The sequence below is a fragment of the Chiloscyllium punctatum genome, chromosome 32 (genome assembly GCF_047496795.1).
Source record: "Chiloscyllium punctatum isolate Juve2018m chromosome 32, sChiPun1.3, whole genome shotgun sequence".
Lineage (NCBI taxonomy): Eukaryota > Metazoa > Chordata > Chondrichthyes > Orectolobiformes > Hemiscylliidae > Chiloscyllium > Chiloscyllium punctatum.
The window spans coordinates 31601540-31622655 of record NC_092770.1 but is presented as its reverse complement, the minus strand read 5'-3'; the positions used below and the strand labels follow the sequence as shown (position 1 = coordinate 31622655).

Genomic DNA, 21116 nt, shown 5'->3' with positions numbered 1-21116 from the left:
CTACAAAGTCTTTCTTCCTAACATCTGGGGATTAGTGTGAAAATTGGGAGAGCTGCCTCACAGACTAGTCCAAAAACAGCCTGACATAGTCAAGTTCACAGAATTATCCCTTACAATGTCCCAGACACCATCATCACTGATCCTGGATATGTCCCGTCCTACCCAGCTGTGGTGACACCATGTTGGTATACAGTCAGGAAGGAGTTGCCCTGGGATTCTGCAATATTGGTCCTGGATCCCATAAAGTCTCTCAGCATCAGGTCAAACCTGGACTAGGAAGCTATGTGTTGACCACATGGACAGCTGCACTCATGCTGATGAATCAGTGCTCCTCAATGTTGAACACTACATGGAGGCAGCATCGAGGATGACAAGGGAACATAATATACTCTGGGGGATTCCAATGTCCATCAAGAGTGGCTCAGCAGCAGCATTACTGATTGAATTGATTGCATCCTAAAGGACAGTGCTGCAAGACTGGGCCTACAGCAGGTGATGAGGGAACCATCAAGATAGGAAAACTCTCATCGTGACCAATGGAGTATTGAAGGAGGTGACTATAGGGATGGTGATTATCTTCCAAAAGTTCTACATTCTGGAATGATTCCTGCAAATTGGAAGGAACCAAGTGTCATTCCACAATTTAAGAAGGAGCAAGAGAGAAATTGTGACCTGTTAGCCTTACCTCAGCAGTAGAGAAATTAAAGAATTATAAAGGATGGTTTAAATAGACACCTGGTTAATAATGGTCTGACTGGATATAGTCAGCATTGCTGTGCAAATGACAAACTTGTTGGAGTTTCTTTGAAGATGCTACTGACAGAAATGGAAAAGGAAAGCCAATGGATCTAGTATACTTCGAGTTTTGGAAGGCCTCTGATAAATTCCCCCACTGGAAGTTCATGTGGCAGGATGTGATGTATTGGCATGGGCTAATGTTCAGATAGGAAACAGAGAGTGGGAATAGATGGGTCATTCTCACACTGGCAGGCTGTAACAAGTAAGGTGCCACCAGATCAGAATTCAGTTCCAGTTATTCACAATATATCTCAATGATTTAGAACTGGAGACCAAATGTAATATTTCTCCAAACATGTGAATGACACAAACTTAAGTGGGAAAGTGTTTTGTGAGGAAGATGTAAAGCAATTTTAGGAGGATTTGAATAGACTTTCTGAATGAGCTCCCACCTCTGGAAGCAAGTGAGACTTGAACCCATGCCTACTTCTTCAGTCAAAGGTACACTACCCCTACATTAAATGATTCTTGTGACTGCAAAGGTATATTCTGGATTAGTGGTGCTGGAAGAGCACAGCAGTTCAGGCAGCATCCGAGGAGCAGTAAAATCAACGTTTCGGGCAAAAGCCCTTCATCAGGATTCATTGTTTTTACCCACTGCATAGATATATGTTTATTTTCTAATCAACCTGTTCAGAGATGTTAATATCTACCTCTGAACCATGGTCTCCTGGTTCAAAGGAAGGGGCACTACCACTGTGCCGCAATAGCCCTGTGACTGCATAGATAGTTTTGTCTTTCTTTTTTAATCAACCTGTTCATAGAGTCATAGAAAGGTACACCACGGAAGCAGACTCTTCGGTCCAACTTGTCCATGCCGACCAGAGATCCCAACCTAATCTAGTCCCATTTGCCAGCACTTGGCCCATATCCATTTAAACCCTTCCCATTCATATACCCATCCAGATATTTTTAAAAATAATTCAATTGTACCAACCTCCAGCACTTCCTCTGGCACTCATTTCATACACACACCACCCTCAGCGTGAAGAAGTTGCTCCTTAGGTCCCTCTTACTCTAAACTTATGCTCTCTAGTTCTGGACTCCCCCCCACCCTACCCCAGGGAAAAACTTTATCTATTTATCCTATCCATGCCCCTCATGATTTTATAAAACTCTTATGAGATCACCCCTCAGCCTTCGGTGCTCCATGGAAAACAGCTCCAGACTATTCAGCCTCTCCCTGTAGTTCAACTCCTCCGACCATGGCAACATCCTTGTAAATCTTTTCTGAACCTTTTCAAGTTTCACAACGTCCTTCTGATAGGAAGAAAATCAGAAGTGCAAGAAATATTCCAAAAGTGGCCTAACGAGTTACCTGTTCAGCCGCAACACGACTTCCCAACTCCTATAAGCAATGGTCTGACCAATAAAGTTCAGAGATGTTATTAGATAATTCTGGAGCAAGTTGGAGTTGAATCTGGGTCTTCTGGCTCAGAGGTAGGGACATTGTCGCAGTGCCACAAGAGTCCTCTGACTGTATAGATATTCACTGAAAGGAAACCGGTTGCACTTGTCACAGTCTGAGTCTGAGCAAGGAGTGTTAGTGTACAGATAGTGGTAACTGACTGAGTAATGAGTTGGTTTAAGGTTAATGTTGGAATGAATGAGGTCATGTAAAATTGGCTCTTTTCCTGATGTCTGTAAGGAAATCTTTCCAAACTTTCATTTTGACTAGTGCAATGTAATTCACATCTTGTTTTCTTCAGTAATAAATATTTTAATTTTTGTGTTAAAAGTACATTGGCAACCATTTTGGAATGTGTTTCATAATTGACTGCCATAATTGAAAAGACAAATTTAGGATCTAAGAAGCCATTCTGGGATCCCACCTGTACAGTCAGCTTAACATCAGCTGTGATTATAACAGAGGTACATTGATGTTTGTGAGAGCTTCCTATGTCTAAAATGGCTTTGTATTGCTTATTAATTTTTCTCTTTTGGTGACTCATCATTTGCACTTTGTAAGAATCTTGAGAGTGTGAATTGAACCTGAAGGATAATGTAGAACCAAAATACTGTATTAGGATCTTGTTCAAAATGAGCAAGTTATTCTCTGACAATGAATAATTTTATCAAAAACTACATTTTTTTTCTTTTTGTGTTTATTTAGTTCCATGGTTTCCTCGGACAATTCAAGATTTGGACAGATTTGCGAACCAGATCCTATCTTATGGGTCAGAACTTGATGCTGATCATCCTGTAAGGACCTTATTTTGAGAAAATAATGCACATTATTATATAAGGAAACAGGAAACAGCTCAAAATAAATGTCAAAAGAGCTAGGAAAACTCATTGGGTTTGAAAGCATCTGTGGAGGGAGGAACAGATATAATGTTTCATGTCTGTTAATTATGTTTCTCGCTCCACAGAGGCTGCCGAATCTGCTGAGTTTCTTTAACACTTGCAGTTTTCATTTCATATTTCCAGTATCCTCAGTACTTTGCTTTTATTCATGAGAGGCAATTCATGTGGAGAGAGTGCTGCATTGACAGAGGTGCTGACTTTTGGATGAAACATTAAAAGATTTGTTCTCTCAGGTGGATGTTAAACATCTCATGTCACTAGGAGAGCAGGGAAGCTGTCCATGATGTCTCAGCCAATATCCATCTCTTAATCAATGCAACTTAAAAGCAAATTTAGTTGTCATTATCTGGGAACAAATTGGCTATTGTGCTTTCTACATTACAACAGTGCGTATATATCCAAACTGTTTCATTGGTTGTGTAAAGTGCCTGGGTACATCACGAGATCACGATCTGTGGTTTTCTTTTTCCCTCTGTTACTACCATGACATTTCCTGTTAGTCACCACATGAGGGAGCAAACCAGCAACCACTCAGAAATTGACTTTCCCCCAAAGTTGCCATTCAAGGTTTTGCAGAGTGAATGTCAACTTCTACATTATTTATGGCTATCACTCAGTGTGAGCATTGACTGGCATTATTGAGTTGACAGAGTCAACAGGGAAAGGTTACTGCCTCGCTTAGGGACGGTCCTTGGTTGTAGATAACACTAAAGTGAACATTGTAACAGAAACTCAGACACCTTGGTGGGGTCTGGATCACTGACAGCATAAGGTTTGATCCTCATTCTGACAGAGGTGGATTTTTAATATTTAATTCTCAGAATGTGTGCCCAGCATTTATTACCCAGAGTGTCAGCCATGTTGCTGTGGGCCCGGTGCTTCATGTAGGTCAGGCAAGGTAAGCACGGCAGATCTTTCCCTAAAGGACATTAATAAAGCAGATGGGCATCCCCCCCACAACCCCAACCAAACAATCATTTCATTAGACTTTTAATATCAGATCTATTTTAATTGAATTTGAAATTCACCATGTGCTATGGCAGGATTCAAATGCAGGACCTCAGAACATTACTGGGATTTCTGGATTAACAATCTGGTGATAATGCCAAGAGGTTATAATCTCCTGCACTGTGCCGTACCCATGGTGGAGACTAGGCCACTCTAGTGGGTGAAGAACTGAAGATGAAAGATTTCCTGAATGCATTTTAAAGATCTGCATTTTCTATACAGATTTTATCCAAGTTAGTATTGAAATCCATACTGTCCTTCTCCTCCTAACCAGTGGTAAAGCACACACTTCCAATCTGTTTTTTTTTCCTGGAACAGGTCATGAGTTGTTAACCAGACATTGTGGTATGGACACGTCTCTGCATGAAGCATGGGCTCCTGCCCTTTCTGTCCACTGGAGGCACAACAGAGTGACTGACAAGTTGGTAATCAACTGTTTGGTCACATTACAAAAACACGTTCTATGCTTATTAGGTCCTGTAGTCAGACTCGAACCCAAAGCTTCTAGGTCAGGAGCAGGGGCACTACCCACTGCACAACAAGACCTCCCATTTCCTTTGCTATGAATAATCTAATTTTTAAAACATTTCCCAGCATTACAGATCTGCTCTTTTCTCACTCTGACTGTCCGGGAGTCGAATGGTATATTTGAAGTGTGTTAACGTCCTTTCCTGTTCCTTAGTTCAATCTCCTTGGTTTCATTTGATTTACCTTCTTGCATTGTCAGCTCCCAACCCCCACCCTCATATTACCTTTGCACCCCCCTCACAGCACCTCCCCCCCCCCCACCCAATCCTTTCACCAACAGTACAATAGCCCATCTCCAAACTCCCCTCTTTTTATCTTTTCAATGTGATGGGAGTTTCTGCTTCTCCCACCCTTACAGGGCAGGGAGTTCCAGATTCCCACAACCCTCTCAGTGAAAAGGTTTTTCCTCACATCTCCTCTGAACCTCCTGCCCCTTTCCTTAAATCTATGCCCCTGGTCATTGATCCCTGCACCAAGGTGCAAAGCTTCTTCCCTTATTCCCTGTCTATACTTCGCATAATTTTATCCATCTCAATTCTGTCCCCTCTCAATCTCTTCTGCTCCAAGGAATACACACCAGTCTGTCCAATTTTTAGATTAGGTTCCCTACAGTGTAGAAACAGGCCCTTCGGCCCAACCAGTCCACACCGACCCTCCGAAGAGTAACCCACCCAGGCTCATTCCCCTCTGACTAACGCACCTAAAACTACGGGCAATTTAGCATGGCCAATTCACCTGACCTGCACATCTTTGGACTGTGGGAGGAAACCGGAGCACACGGGGAGAATGTGCAAACTCCACACAGACAGTCACCCGAGTCTGGAATCGAACCCTGGTGCTGTGATGCAGCAGTGCTCACCACTGAGCCTCTTTCCAAACAAAGCAACATCCTGGTAAATTTCCTCTGTACCCTCTCCAGCGCTATTGAGCAGGCAGTGGATGGTACTATCGTTGGACTCCTTGGGGTGGCACGGTGGTTCAGCAGTTAGCACTGTTGCCTCACAGCACAGGGGTCCCAGGTTCGATTCCAAACTTGGGCGACTGTCTGTGTGGAGATTGCACATTCACCCTGTGTCTATGTGGGTTCCTCCCACAATCCAAAGATGTGCAGCTTACATGAATGGACCATGCTAAATTAACTATAGCATTCAGGGAGGTGTGGGTTAGGTGCATTAGTCATGGGAAATGTAGAGTAAAAGGACAGGGGAACAGGTCTGGGTGGGTTGGCATGGACTTGTTGGGTCAAATGGTCTGTTTCCACAGTGGAGGGATTCTATGGTTAAACCAGAGACTCAGCTAATGTACTGGGGACCTGGGTTTGAATTCCACCACAGCAGATGATGGAATTTGCATTCAATAAATATCTGGAAGTAAGAGTCTAATGATGACCATGAATCCATTGTCGATTGTTAGAAAAGCCCATCTGGTTCACTAACGCCTTTGAGGGAAGGAAACTGCCATCCTTACCCGGTCTGGTCTATGTGTGATTTCAGACTCTTAGCAATGTGGCTGGTGCTTAACTGCCCTCTGGGATGGGCAATAAATACTGGCCTATCCAACAATGCCCTCATTCCATTAATAAATAAAACAAAATCACATCGCTCCTGAACTGCACATAACACTCTCACTGTCCTAACCAATGTTTCATACGAGACCAGAATAACCTCTAAAATAAAACAAAGATACTGGAGATCTGAAACAATAGCCGTCCTACAGTTTATCCCCTCTTGCCTCCCCCATTCATCCCCACACCCCTGCCAACCTTGGTCATGAACATAAGTGCCATGTTTTCCAAGCTGCTATCAGTTCTGAAGAAGTGTCATTGGATTCAAAACATTAATTCTGCTTTATGTCCATATTTGCTGAGTTTCTCAAGCCATTTTTGATTTGTTGCAACATAACTTCCCTGCTCTTAAACTCTAAGCCTCAAATAATAAATTATGCGTAGTGTCCAGCAATGTGCAGGCTAGGTGGGTTAGCCATGATAAATTCAGAATAGGGGGCTGGCCCTGAGTGGATGCTCTTTGGAGGATTGATTCAGACTTGATGGGCCAAATGGCCACTTTCTGCACTGTAGGGATTCTATCACATTCTATTTTATGATTCTATAATATTCTACTAAAGGCTCATATCTCATACATTTTCTTAACCACTTTATCTACTTGTCCCATTACCTGAAGGGACTGGTGTACATACACACCAACCTCCTTCTCATCCTCAGTGCTTTCCAGGGTGCTACCATTTTTCATATATTCCCTCGCCTTGTTTGTCCTGCTCATGTACAACACCTCATACTTATTCCATTGAATTCCATTTGCCACTGTTCAGCCCATCTATATCCTCCTGTGATCTACTGCCATCCTCCTGCCTAGTTAATGCCCCACTGATGTTTCATCTGTGAATTTAGTGACCAACCTAATTGTCATAATAATCCACATATTTAGGACATCCTTACCTGGTCTAACCTATATGTAACTCTAGGCCTACAGTAATGTGATTGGCTCTTCACTGCCCTCTGAAATAGCCAAATGAACTATTCCGTTCAAGAGCAGTTAGAGATAGAGAACAAATCCAGGCCTTGTCAGTGACACCCACATCCCAGGAAAGAATAAAGATAACAAAAATCATGAATTAGGAGCAGAAGTAGATCATTCACAGAATCCCTATAGTGTGGAAGCAGGCCATTCAGCCCAAGAACAACCCACCACCATAACCCTGCATTTCCCATGACTAATCCGCCTAGCCTGCACATCCATAGACTCTATGGGGCAATTTAGCATGACAAATCCATCTAATGGACGCATCTTCAGATTGTGGGAGGAAACCGGAACACCCGGAGGAAACCCACACAGACAGTCACCTGAGGCTGGAACTGGGTCCCTGGCACTGGGAGGCAGCAGTGCTAACCACTCAGTCACCATGCCGTTCAGCCCCTTAAATGGGCTCCATTATGGAATAAGAACATGAATCTAATTACACAGCATTTCCACATACCTTCCTCTTTCAGTAAAAGGGGTGCTGATGGCCTAGTGGTAGTATTGCTGCATTGTTAGTCCAGAGACCTAGGTAACGTTCTGGGGACCTAGACTCGAATCCTGCCATGGCTGATGGCGGAATTTCAATTCAATAAAAACAAATCTGTAATTAAGAATTGAATGATGACTGTGAATCCATAGCCAAAAGTTGGAAAAACCCATCTGGTTCACTAATGTGCTTTAGGGAAGGAAACTACAGTCCTTACCTGGTCTGGCCTACATGTGACTCCAGACCCACAGCAATGTGGACAATAAATGCTAGCCTAGCCAGTGATACCCACATCCCATAAATCAATTAAAAAGAATTTGTTCACCCCCTCACTTTTCCAGAGTTAATCTATCTCTGTATTAAAGAGATTAAAACACTCTGCTTCCATCATCTTTTGAGGAACAGCGTTCCAAACGCTCACAACTTTCTGTGTGAAGAAAAACAAAATCTCCTTATCTCTGTCTCAAAAGGTGACCCTTATTTTTAAACAGAGATCTCTAGTTCTAGATTCTCTCTCGAAAGGAAACATCCTTCTCACATGCACCCTGTTAAAACCCCTTTGGATCTTATATTCTTCAACCAAACATAAAAATGAAACTGACACAGAGAGGTACAGATAGATACACACAAAGGAACAGATAGATATGTCCACAGGCACAAGGATACACACTCACCAATATAAATGCAAACATATACAATGCACACAAGTAAATGTAAATTACAGGCAGCTGTAGATTTTGAGATAAGTTGGTTTTCATGATTAAAGATGTGGAGTTTTGCCAGTGCAGCACAAATTGCAGTTATTAGAGTGTAATTGAGGTAATATAATAAGATATAATTACACTTCTTAACCAAAATGCATTAGTTCTTAAAAAGGAGTATCTTTTGCAGATTGACAACATAATCATTATGCGTTTGCTAAATTGGACAGTGGCTGATCACACTGATTATAGATCCTGGCCTGTAGTTTCAAATACGTCACTCAAACCTGCCACCTTCAGTTACTGAGCCTGCCATTTCACTGATAGATAGTGAGTCTGAGCTGTCTGTGTTCTTTTGCCTTTGCAGGGTTTTACAGATGCTGTGTATCGAGCTCGTAGGAAGGAGTTTGCAGACATTGCGTATAATTATCGACAGTAAGTACGGAAAGTTTACAGAGTACACCTCTCCAAACATGCCAACTTATATAGGATGCAAAAAGTGGCTTGGATCAAGCAAATAGGGAGAAATTGTTTCCACAGACTGGATGGTTGGTAACCCCAGATCACAACTTGCAGATAACAAGCAAAAGGAACAAAGAGGAGATTCTGAGGATGAGAGGTAGGCCATTTAGGACTGAGATGAGGAGAAATCTCTTCACCCAGAGAGTGGGGAGCCTGTGGGAGTTTCTGCCAGAAAGTGAATGAGATCAAAAGCATTTACTGTTTTCAACAATGAGTTAGATATAGTTCTTAGGGTTAAAGGGAATATTAGAAAGCAGGAACAGGGACTAAGTTGGATGATCAGCCTTGGTCATACTGAATGGTCTACTCCTGCTCCTACTTCTCTATGTTTCATGTTTCTATGAGATGTGAAGGGCTTGGGTCTGCCTGGGGGACCTGTAAAAGCCGAATCAAGAATAGCTATTAAAAAGGGGAATAAGATCAGAAATTGATGGAAAATCTCAGCAGTTCTTGCAGCATCTGTGGAGAGAGAGCAGATTTAATGTTTTGGGTCCAATGAACCTTCTTCAGAATTTCATATTTTAAAAAGGGTAAATTGGATCAAGGGAAAAACATTTACAGGTCCGCAGGAAAAGAACAAGAAGTACAAGTCGGATGAATTAGCAACTCCCTGAAAATGCTGGCACCGAAATGGTGGGCCGAATGGCCTTTTTCTGAGCTGTAAGATCCTGTTGTTCTATAACAAAATGCTTTCAAATAACTAACTCTGCATCCCAAGTATATTGATTGTGCTTCTTTTCTCCTTTGAGTAGCAGAAGTGAATAGAGCTGTGCCGATATGAATATATTTATTATGCGAGCAGTCTTTGTTATCTAATTGCTGAGCTTTATTGGTCACAGCTACAAAGGACGAAATATTGAATGAAGCTGCTCTAAGCAATCTTCTTCACAACGCTGAAGAGGTTAGAATTTACACATTGAAGTGGGGACTGTACACAATATGATAATGAAGAGTCATTTTAGCGACTGATGTAATTCATCCTTTATTATTCTGCATTTATTCTGTCACAGCTGTGTTCAGCAGTTTTAATTCCACACACTGACACCCTCCACTATCAAACCTTCACTATTAATTGTACCCCAAAGAGATACAAGTACAACAGACAGTGTCTTCAAAAGAAAGGTCCTTGTGATGGTATCCTGGCTTGGCTGGAAATTTGCTACATTGGGTTTCCCTCTATAATGGGCAAATGCTTCCGATCTTTTCTCTGAGTGTGTGCTAGGATGGGTGTCTGAATTGGCAGGATGTGTACCGCTCCCCATACCCTGTTGCCTGTCCCCTCCCCTCACTTGACTGTGTGGAAAGCCCCTTAAGTGATCACTCGGTGGACTGCCTGGGAAAGGGATGTTGATGAGAGACAAAAAAAAACTGCAGGTGCTGAAATCCAAAGTAGACAGGCAGGAGGCTGGAAGAACACAGCAAGCCAGGCAGCATCAGGAGGTGGAGAAGCCAACGTTTCGGAGGTATCCCTTCTTCGGGATGAACCGTCAGCTTCTCCACCTCCTATTGCTGCCTGGCTTGCTGTGTTCTTCCAGTCTCCTGCCTGGCTGCTTGGGAAAGGGATCTTGCCTCATTCGGAAATGACAGCTGTCGAGCTGCATTGGATGCTGTCTCTCCTGGTCGTACAGCAATGGGGAGGTCTAGGAACAGTGGGTACAGGATATAGGTTTTGGAGACTGATCATGGTTGGGAGGGAGTAGGAGTGGGCATGGGGGTGGGGGAGTGTGTTGCGATTTGTCCAAAGCAAGGGAATGGCTTTAGCCAGCCACCTCACTACTCCCCACTACCCCACCAATCCTGGTTCCCAGTCACCCACAGATTAAGTTCACCCTGATCTCCCCACCTCCCCATTTTCAAGCTGGCCACTCCAGTTAGAGTTAGGAAGGCTGACAGCAATCTCCCCCACTGGGAATGGAGCTTATCATGGTAATGGTCAGAAAAAGTCAGTAACTAGTTGTTAATTGAGGGGGAGTGAAAAGGTGTGGCACTGGAAAAGCACAGCCAGTCAGGCAGCATCCAAAGAGCAGGAGAGTCAACATTTCAGGCATGAGCTCTTCATTAGGAATGTTGGGGGAAGGGTTGGGTGGTGGTGGGCAAAGTGGGCTGAGAGATAAATAGGTGGGGGTGGGGCAGGGGACAGGTAGGTTGGAAGGCGATTGGTAAAACCTGGGGTTGCAGTGAGAGAGAGACTCACTGAGATCTTTGTGGAGGGAGGAGGAGAACTTCTGCAAGGTGGGCATTCTTGGAAGAGGCTTTGCAGTGAGGTTATAACGGCTAGGAGAAAGTGAGGACTACAGATGCTGGAGATCAGAGTCAAAATGTGTGGCTCTGGAAAAACACAGCAGGTCAGGCAGCATCCAAGGAGCAGGAGAGTCGAGGCTGGAGTGGGATTCTTGATGGAGTAGTAATCCAGATTCCCAGGCTCACTCTCAGGACCCAAGTCCAAATTCCCATGACAAAAATCTGGAATTAAAAGTCTAATGATGACCATGAAGCCATTGTTATTTTTCATAAAAATGCATCAAGTTCAACAATGCTCTCCCTTTAGGGAAGGAAACTGCCATCCTTACGTGGTCTGGCCTACATGTGACTCCAGACCCACAGCAGTGTAGTTGACTCTTAACTGCCCTCTGAAATGCCACAACAAGCCAATCAGTTGTATCAATCACTTAAATGTTGTAAAGGAATGAAATCAGATGGATCACCTGGCGTTGATCGAGGCACCAGAAAAGACAATGGCAGAAACAGCCCTGTCAATCCTGCAAAGCCCCCCTCACTAACATCTGGGGGCTAGTGCTGAAATTGAGAGTACTGTCTCAACAGACTAGTCAGCATCTGCCTGACACAGTCATACTCACGGAATCATACCTGACAGACAATGTTCCAGGCCCTCCCATCACCATCCTTGGATATGTCCGGTCCCACTGGCAGGAAAGACCCAACAGAGTTGATGGCACGGTGCTATACAGTCAAGAGGGAGTTGCCCTGGGAATCCTCAACATTGACTCCAGACCCCATGAAATCTCAGGGCTTCAAGTTAGATGTGGGCAAGGAAATCTGCTGATTGCTACATATCATCCTCCCTCGGCTGATGAATCGGTACTCCTCCATGTTGAACAACACTTGGGGGAAGCACGAAGGGTGGCAAGGTCACAGAATGTTCTCTGGTTTAGGATTCGGTCCATCACCAAAGTAGTTCCACAGCAGAACTACTGATCAAGCCAGTTCTGTCCGAAAGGACATAGCTGCTAGACTGGGTTTACAACAGGTGGTGAAGGAACTAACAAGAGGAGAAAGCATACTTGACCTCATCATTACAATCCAATGGCTGTGATGCATCTGTCCATGGCAGTATCACTAAGAGTGACCACTGCATGGAGACAAAGTCTCACCTTCACATTGAGATTAAACTCCATCATGTCGTGTGGCACTATCATCAATGATGAAAGTACCAGAGTAGAGGAGGTCAATTTCAGACAAGTTACTTTTCAAAGAGGAAAAAGACATGAGTAAAAGTTTACTGATCATAGTTGACTATCTGGTCTGGCAGTAGTTATCCAAAGACTTTGATCCTCAGCTAACTGTTTAAGGTTGTAGCTGTTGGTAGCTTTTGCAAACAATGTTATGCAAGTTAATATCTTACCTTAATAGTTCTTGGACTGCTGCAGGGGTATAGATAAAATTACTCTGCAGATGGTTGATGTAGGAGAGATATAATTATATTTAGAGAGAGAGAGAAACAAGAGCTTTTCTTCATTGATGCTGATACATTTTGCCAACTCAAGTCCAAGACTACACACACAGCCTAGACTTCTGTGGTTTTTAAAAAAATTATTTACAGGATGTGGATGTCACTGGCTAGGCCAGCATTTATTTCCCATCTATAATTTCCCAGAGGGTAGTTAAGAGTCAATGAGGTTGTTGTGGGTCTGGAGTCACATGTAGGCCAGACCAGGTAAGGAAGGCAGTTTCCTTCCCTAAAGGACATTAGTGAACCAGGTGGGTTTTTCCTGACAAGCAACAATGGATTCATGGTCGTCATTAGATTCCAGATTTTTATTGAACTTAAATTCACTTTCTGTCATGGTGAGATTCAAGCCGCAGGTTCCCAGAACATTACCTGGACTAACAGTCCAATGATAACACCACTTGGCCATTGCCTCCCTTAAAGATGCAGTGCAGTGGCAGTGACATCACCTCCAGGCCAGAAGGTCCAGCTTTCAGGTCCCACTTGTTCCAGAGGTCTGTCATGAACAGGTTGATTAAAAATATCTTCCCATAAAGCCTGGTTGGTCACACCACTTGTCACAGCTGCCAACAAAAGTTCAGAAATCTGTTGTATATTCCAAAACCACAGCTTTCATCTGTAAAAAAATCAATATCTTTTACCTTAACCAATTAAATTGTGAATGTTTCCTTCTTCCATGATTGCATGGAAGATGCATCTCCATTTTTGATGAGGTCAAAAGGAAGGTGTTTATACTCTGTTTATTGTCAACTGTTGGATCTTCATAGACCCTGTGTCTCCATCCCAATGGAGTGGAATACGAACTGCATAGTAACATAAAGTTGCACTGTTTATTTACTTGTGGTCAACATCCTTGTTTTGGTTAAAAATCGAATTTCTGAAGAATGCTCATATTCATCTTCAGCCGATGAATTACAAATGAATAACTGTCTTGAATATGTCAGCATAACAACATCCATTGCCTTAACACTGGAGTGGTGATGCCAGGAAGAACCTGAGGTAGTAGAATCCTGGAACAATACTGCCCCAAAAAGTTTTTTGATATTAGATATTTCTAAAACAAGAACAATAGAGAGTTTTGTGGCAAGAATATGGACATGAGGCAAGTTAATGGAGTTTCAAATCAGCCAATGGTTAAATGATGGAACAGGCTCAAAGGGATAAATGGCCTCCTTCTCATCCATTGTTCTGAGCAGCATGTCAATCTTACCTGTAAGAGTTGCAGTGACTGATAGCTATACTCCCTCCGCTCCAGTGTTTTTTTACAGTGCGGTTAATACTAACACGATGTGCCATTCTGTCCTGTCACAGTGGCAATGTGATTCCCAGAGTGGAGTACACAGAGGATGAGATAAGAACCTGGAGTATTGTCTATCGAGAGCTGAAGACCCTCTACCCAACTCATGCATGTCGTGAACATAATCGTGTCTTTCCACTGCTGGAACAGTACTGTGGCTATCGGGAGGATAATATTCCCCAACTTGAGGATGTCTCCAAGTTCTTACAGTGTAAGTAATTTATTTTAAAATGCAAGAATTTGCATTTATATAGCGCCATTAACTTAGTAAAATATCCCAAGATTCTTTCCAGGAACCATTAATACACAAGCATTTTACATCCAAGATTCTCAAGACAGGTCAGAAATGTAGGTTTTAGGGAACATCCTAAAGGAGGTGAGACAAAAGAGGGTTAAGGAGGTAAGTCAGAGCTAAGGGCTCAGTCGATGTGGTGGAGTGGTTAAATGCAGAGGTGCACAGGAGATCAGGAGTATCAGAATACAGAAATCCTAGAGTATAGAAGACCTGGAGCAGGTTACAGAGATCAGGAAAGGTGAAGCCATGGAGGAATTTGAGGACCAGGATAAGAGGTTTAAAATTAAAATATTAGGGCATTGGGAGCCAGCACCAATCAGTAAGCAGAGGGAGAATGTGTGACTGGAATTTAGTCCAAATCCAGCAGCTGCCCAGATTTGAGTAAACTGAAACTGATAGAAGCTCGAGCTTAAAAGGTGACATTTCCAATTGCATGTTTCAGCAGGAGTACAAAACAGACAGTGACTTTCAGTCAAGACACCCCACACTCACACACACGCCAACTCAGACAGACACATTAACACTCTCACTCATACACACACACACACAGACATACACTCGTTCCCACACTCACACAGTCACTCATATGCACCACATACTGACATCCATACAAACGCACACAGATACACTCTCACTGTCACACACACATGCACTCATTCACACACTCATCCATACACCACACACACACACACACACACACTCAACCACATGCACACACAAGCATACTGACCCACACACGCTCACCCTCACACACTCACACACACTTATCTTGATTCCTCCAAAGGTAAATGACCTGACGAGGTAACTTTGATGGTGTTTAGACATGTATGTCACTCTCTGACTGAAGAGGAAATGCATCAGGAACAAAAGCTGACTCCTGCCTTTTCTTTGATGTTCGAAAGCTTGCACAGGCTTCCGTCTGCGCCCAGTGGCTGGCCTCTTGTCTTCCCGGGATTTCCTGGCAGGTCTGGCATTCCGTGTTTTTCATTCTACACAGTACATCCGACATGGATTGAGACCAATGTACACACCAGAACCGTAAGTGTTCCTTTTTAATGGAAAGACTTTGTAATTCGTAACAAGATCATACTTGGAAGTCCTTAAGGGTCCATAGCATGGAATTAATTCAGCTGGACATTTGAAAGAGCCAGTGATGTCAAAGTTGCATTCTTTCCATAAGTAGATATAAAAATAAGCAAAGTGATTAACTGTTAGTGTTAGGAACAAATGATAGAAAAACAAAAGTGATAGATGCATAGGAACATACTCCTGTAAGTTCCACCCAAGTCACATCCTATCCTGACAGATTTGTAAAATGGTTAGGCAGGCATATCATACGCTCACTTTTATTGGCCAAGGCATGTAGTTTAAGAGCAGGAAGGTGATGCTGGAATTGTATAAAACATTAGTTCAGCCACAGCTAGAGTATTGTGCGCAATTCAGAGTCCACATTACAGGAGAGATGTGACGGCACTACGGAAAATCCAGAGGAGATTTACCAGAATGAAAAAGGGGCAGCACGGTGGCTCAGTGGTTAGCACTGCTGCCTCACAGTACCAGGGACCTGGGTTCGATTCCAGCCTCGGGCGACTGTCTGTGTGGAGTTTGCACATTCTCCCCGTGTTTGTGTGGGTTTCCTCCAGATGCTTCGGTTTCCTCCCACAGTCCAAAGATGTGCCGGGTCAAGGTGAGTTGGCCAAGCTAAATTGCCCACAATGTTCAGGGGGGTGTAGATTTGGTGCATTAGTCAGGGGTAAATATTGGGTAGGAGAATGGGTCTGGGTGGGTTACTCTTCAGAGCGTCGGTGTGGACTTGTTGGGCCAAAGGGCCTGTTTCCACACTATGTGGGTTCTATGGAAAAAAGACAAATGTTGAAAATCAGAAATGCAACAGCAATTGCTGGAAAACTTCAACAGGTCAGGCAGCACCTGTGGAGAGAAAGCAGAGTTAATGTTTTAGGTCCAGTGACCTTTCCTCAGAACAGATTTACCGGGATGTTACCTGGGCTGGAGTTATGGAGAGAGATTGGACAGACTGGGGTTGTTTTTCACCGAGCAGAGGAAATTGAGAAGGGACACAATTGAGGTGTACAAAATTATGGAGGGCATTGATAGGATAGGCAAGAAGAAGTGTTTCCCCTTGGTAAAGGGACCAATGACCAGGGGGATATATTTAAGTACGAGAAAGGGTTATAAAGAAAAGCTTTCTCCCCAGAGGGTGATGGGAATCTAGAGTTCACTGCCTGTAAGAGTGGGAGAGGCAGAAACCCTCATCACATTGAAGAAGTGTTTAGATATATCCTTGTGATGCTAAGTCTTACAAGACTATGGGCCAAGTGCTGGGAAATGAGATTAGGATAGTGAGGTCATTGTTTCTGACCAGCACAGGCTTGATGGGCTGAAGGACCTTTTCTGTGCAGTAGATTTCTATCACCATAACTCTATGGGCAGGCCCCCTGCAAGTCAACTTACTGCAGTGGTTAAAACCCTTTGGTACTGGTATCATCCTTATAGATATATGTTTGCACCTTCTCCAATGCCTCCGAAATATTTTTGCAATAGAACTATTCACAGTTATTCCAAGTGTGGGCTTAATGCATGTTCATTGTAAAGTTGCCATTAACTCTCTGCTCTTTAATTTTATCCATCCAGAAAAGGCTCACAGTTCATGGCTTCCATTTTTGTGTGATCTTCTTCACATCTGTCATGACATTTAGTACAGTAGGCCCTGCTCCTGGGAAGACTTGAATGCTGTTACTCATGTGTGTGTTTCTTCCCATCTTTAGGGATGTGTGTCATGAATTGCTGGGGCATGTGCCACTCTTTGCTGATCCAAAATTTGCCCAATTTTCACAGGTCAGTGCAACATATTTCAAACTACATCCTGGAATGTTTCAAAGTCTTGACATGAAGAAAACTGATTTGAAGAATAATGATTTTTGTTGTTTCTCTATCTCTCTCTCTCTCTCTCTCTCTCACTCTCTCTTTCTCTCTCTCTCTCTCTCTGTCACATTTTTTCATTCACGTGATGTGAGAGACAATGTCAAGGCCAGTCTTTACCGACTACCCCCAATTGCCCTTGAACAAAGTGACTAACTGATCAATTTTTAAAAAAAATATTTTGAGACGTTACTGGCAAGGGCAGAATTATGGCCCATCCCTAAGTCCCTGTGAACTGATTGACTAGCTCAGGCTATTTAGAATCAACTGCATTGCTGTTGATCTAGAGTCACGTGTAGGCCAAACCAGGTAAGGATGGCAGATTTCCTTCCTGAAGGGGTATTAATGAACCAGATGGGGTTTTATAACAATCTAGTTACTTACATCATCATCACTATTAGTGTTTTGATTCCACATTTATCTACTAATTGGATTTGAATTCAGGGCAATTGGAACTTTAGTGCAATTCTCTGGAATATTGCAAATGCAGAAAATTTGAAATAAAAACTACAAGTGCTGGAGAAACTCAGCAGGTCTGGCAGCATCTATGGAGAAAGAAACAGAGTTAATGTTTCTAGTCAGGTATGACTCTTCTTCAGAAGTCTGAACTCTGAAGAATCATTCCAGATTTGAAACATTAACTCTGTTTCTCTCTCCACAGATAATACTAGATCTACTGAGTTTCTCCAGCACTTCCCAGTGCCAAATGAGCTTCAACCACATCAAAGGAGGCATACATCCTGCTGTTACATTTATAGACCCCAATCAGTAAGGATCTCAGCAGGCTTTAGACCTTCTTCAATACGTTCACTGGGATCTAACTGTGCTGAAGGAGCTTGTGCTACTTTAGTAAATGACAATGACAGAAGAGAACGTAGGAAATAGAAGGAAAGGTAGGCCATTCAGCCCATCAAGCTTGCTCCTCTATTCAAGCAGATCAAGGCTAATCACCTATGTCTGCTATCTCATATCCCTTGAGACCATTAGCATCGAGAGACCTATCGATTTCTAGGGTGTAGGTTTGCTCACTGAGCTGTAGGTTTGATATCCAGACGTTTCATTACCTGGCTAGGTAACATCATCAGTGGCGACCTCCAAGGGAAGCAAAACTGTTGTCTCCTGCTTTCTATTTATATGTTTGTCCTGGATGGGGTTCCTGGGGTTTGTGGTAATGTCATTTCCTGTTCGTTTTCTGAGGGGTTGACAGATGGTATCTAGATCTATGTGTTTGTTTATGGCGTTGTGGTTGGAGTGCCAGGCCTCTAGGAATTCTCTGGCATGTCTTTGCTTAGCCTGTCCCAGGATAGATGTGTTGTCCCAGTCAAAATGGTGTTTTTATTCATCCGTGTGTAGGGCTACGAGGGAGAGAGGGTCGTGTCTTTTTGTGGCTAACTGGTGTTCGTGTATCCTGGTGGCTAACTTTCTTCCTGTTTGTCCTACGTAGTGTTTGTGGCAGTTCTTGTATAGAATTTTGTAGATGACGTTGGTTTTGTCCATGGATTGTACTGGGTCTTTTAAGTTTGTTAGTTTTTGTTTGAGAGAAACTAACAAACTTAAAAGACCCAGGCAACCCATGGGCAAAACCAACGTCGTCTACAAAATTCCATGCAAGGACTGCCACAAACACTACGTAGGACAAACAGGAAGAAAGTTAGCCACCAGGATACATGAACACCAGTTAGCCACAAAAAGACACGACCCCCTCTCCCTCATAGCCCTACACACGGATGAAAAAAAACACCATTTCGACTGGGACAACACATCTATCCTGGGACAGGCTAAGCAAAGACATGCCAGAGAATTCCTAGAGGCCTGGCACTCCAACCACAACGCCATAAACAAACACATAGATCTAGATACCATCTGTCAACCCCTCAGAAAACAAACAGGAAATGACATCACCACAAACCCCAGGAACCCCATCCAGGACAAACATATAAATAGAAAGCAGGAGTCAACAGCTTCCCTTCACTTGGAGGTCGCCACTGATGATGTTACCTAGCCAGGTAATGAAACGTCTGGATATCAAACCTACAGCTCAGCGAGCAAACCTACACCCTAAACCTCAACCTGAGCTACAAACCTTCACAAACCTTGCTATCGATTTCTGATTTGAACCTGCTCAATGATTGAGCTTCCACACCCTCTGGGACTGAGAATTCCACTGATTCACCATGAAAATGGTATTGACGCAAGACAGACAGATAACCTAAGTTCATGAAACCAGGATGTAGAAGTGCTGAGAAATGATAAAGGCAAGATGTCTCTTGTGGTAGTAATGTCAAGCTCCACAAGAGTAACAAGCTGGAGGCAGAATAAAGGAAACAAATAAAAACAGCTTGTGAGAAAGGCCTGTTGTAATCATGGGTGAATTAATTTACATATTGAATAGAAATTTCAGTAAAGGTAACCCAGATAAAGCATTCATAGAATCTTCTCGGTGTTTCTGGAACTTTACACTCTGGAGCCAAACAGAGAGCGGGCTGTGCTAGACCTAACATGGTTGTAAGTTGAATCAGGAGCTGAAATTGGCCTGTCACAAAGATGTTACTACAGTTGTTATGGGGGATTTCAACATGCAGGTAGACTGTGAGAATCAGGATGGTATTGGACCTCAAGAAAGAGACTTTGTGGAGTGCCTCTGAGATGGATTCTTAGAGCAGCTGGTGCTGGAGCCGAGCAGGGAGAAGGCAATTCTGGATCTGGTATTGTGTAACGAACCAGAATTGGTCAGAGACCTCAAAGTGAAGGAGCCATTGGGAAGTAGTGATCATAATACATTAAGCTTCAATTTGCAATTTGAGAGGGAGAGGGTATTCGGAAGTGACAGTACTTCTGTTGAATAAAGGGAACTATGGAGCTATGAGGGAGGAGCTGGCCAAAGTTCAATGGTGCAATACCTTAGCAGGGAGGACCGTGGAGGAACAATGGGGGATATTTCTGAGTATAATGCAGAAGTTGCAGGATCAGTTCATTCCTAAAAGGAAGAAAGATCCCAGGAGGAGGCATGGGAGGCCATGGCTGATGAGGGAAGTTAAGAAACATATAAAGTTAAAAGAGAAAAAGTATAACATAGCAAAGATAAGTGGGAAAACTGAGGTCTGGGAAGCTTTTAAAGAGCAACAGAGGATTACTAAGAAGGAAATACGCAGAGGAAAAATGAGGTACGAAGGTAAACTGGCCAATAATATAAAGGAGGATAGTAAAAGCTTTTTTAGGTATGTGCAAGGCAAAAAAATGGTTAGGACTAAAATAGGGCCCTTGAAGACAGAATTAGGGGAATATATTACGGGGAACAAAGAAGTGGCAGAAGAATTAAATGGGTACTTCAGATCTGTGTTCACTGTGGAAGACACAAGCAATATCCCTGAGGTAACAGTGGCTGAAGGACCTGAACTTACGGGAATTTATATTTGCCAGGATTTGGTGTTGGAGAGACTGTTAGGTCTGAAGGTTGATAAGTCTCCGGGGCCTGATGGTCTACATCCCAGGGTACTGAAGGAAGTGGCTCGAGAAATCGTGGATGCGTTGGTGATTATTTTCCAGAGTACGATAGATTCAGGGTCGGTTCCTGAGAATTGGAGGGTGGCTAATGTTCTACCACTTTTCAAGAAAGGTGGGAGAGAGAAAGCAGGAAATTATAGACCAGTTAGTTTGACCTCAGTGGTGGGAAAGATGCTGGAGTCTATTACAAAGAATGAAATTACGGCACATCTGGATAGTAGTAACAGGATAGGTCAGAGTCAGCATGGATTTATGAAGGGGAAATCATGCTTGACTAATCTTCTTGAATTTTTTGAGGATGTAACTCTGAAGATGGACGAGGGAGATCCAGTAGATGTAGTGTACCTGGACTTTCAGAAAGCTTTTGATAAAGTCCCACACAGGAGGTTAGTGAGTAAAATTAGGGCGCACGGTATTGGGGGCAAAGTACTAGATTGGATTGAA

General features: G+C 43.1%; 1 protein-coding gene across 1 annotated transcript in view; it reads left to right on the top strand.

Moving 5' to 3' along the window:
* The window catches only part of pah (phenylalanine hydroxylase), a 141560-nt gene that overhangs the window by 81484 nt on the left and 38960 nt on the right, over positions 1–21116 (top strand). The window contains exons 4-8 of the mRNA XM_072552022.1: positions 2912–3000; positions 8734–8801; positions 13948–14144; positions 15131–15266; positions 17015–17084. Of these exons, the coding sequence (XP_072408123.1) occupies positions 2912–3000; positions 8734–8801; positions 13948–14144; positions 15131–15266; positions 17015–17084 (560 nt within the window). The remainder of the gene's footprint in view (positions 1–2911; positions 3001–8733; positions 8802–13947; positions 14145–15130; positions 15267–17014; positions 17085–21116) is intronic.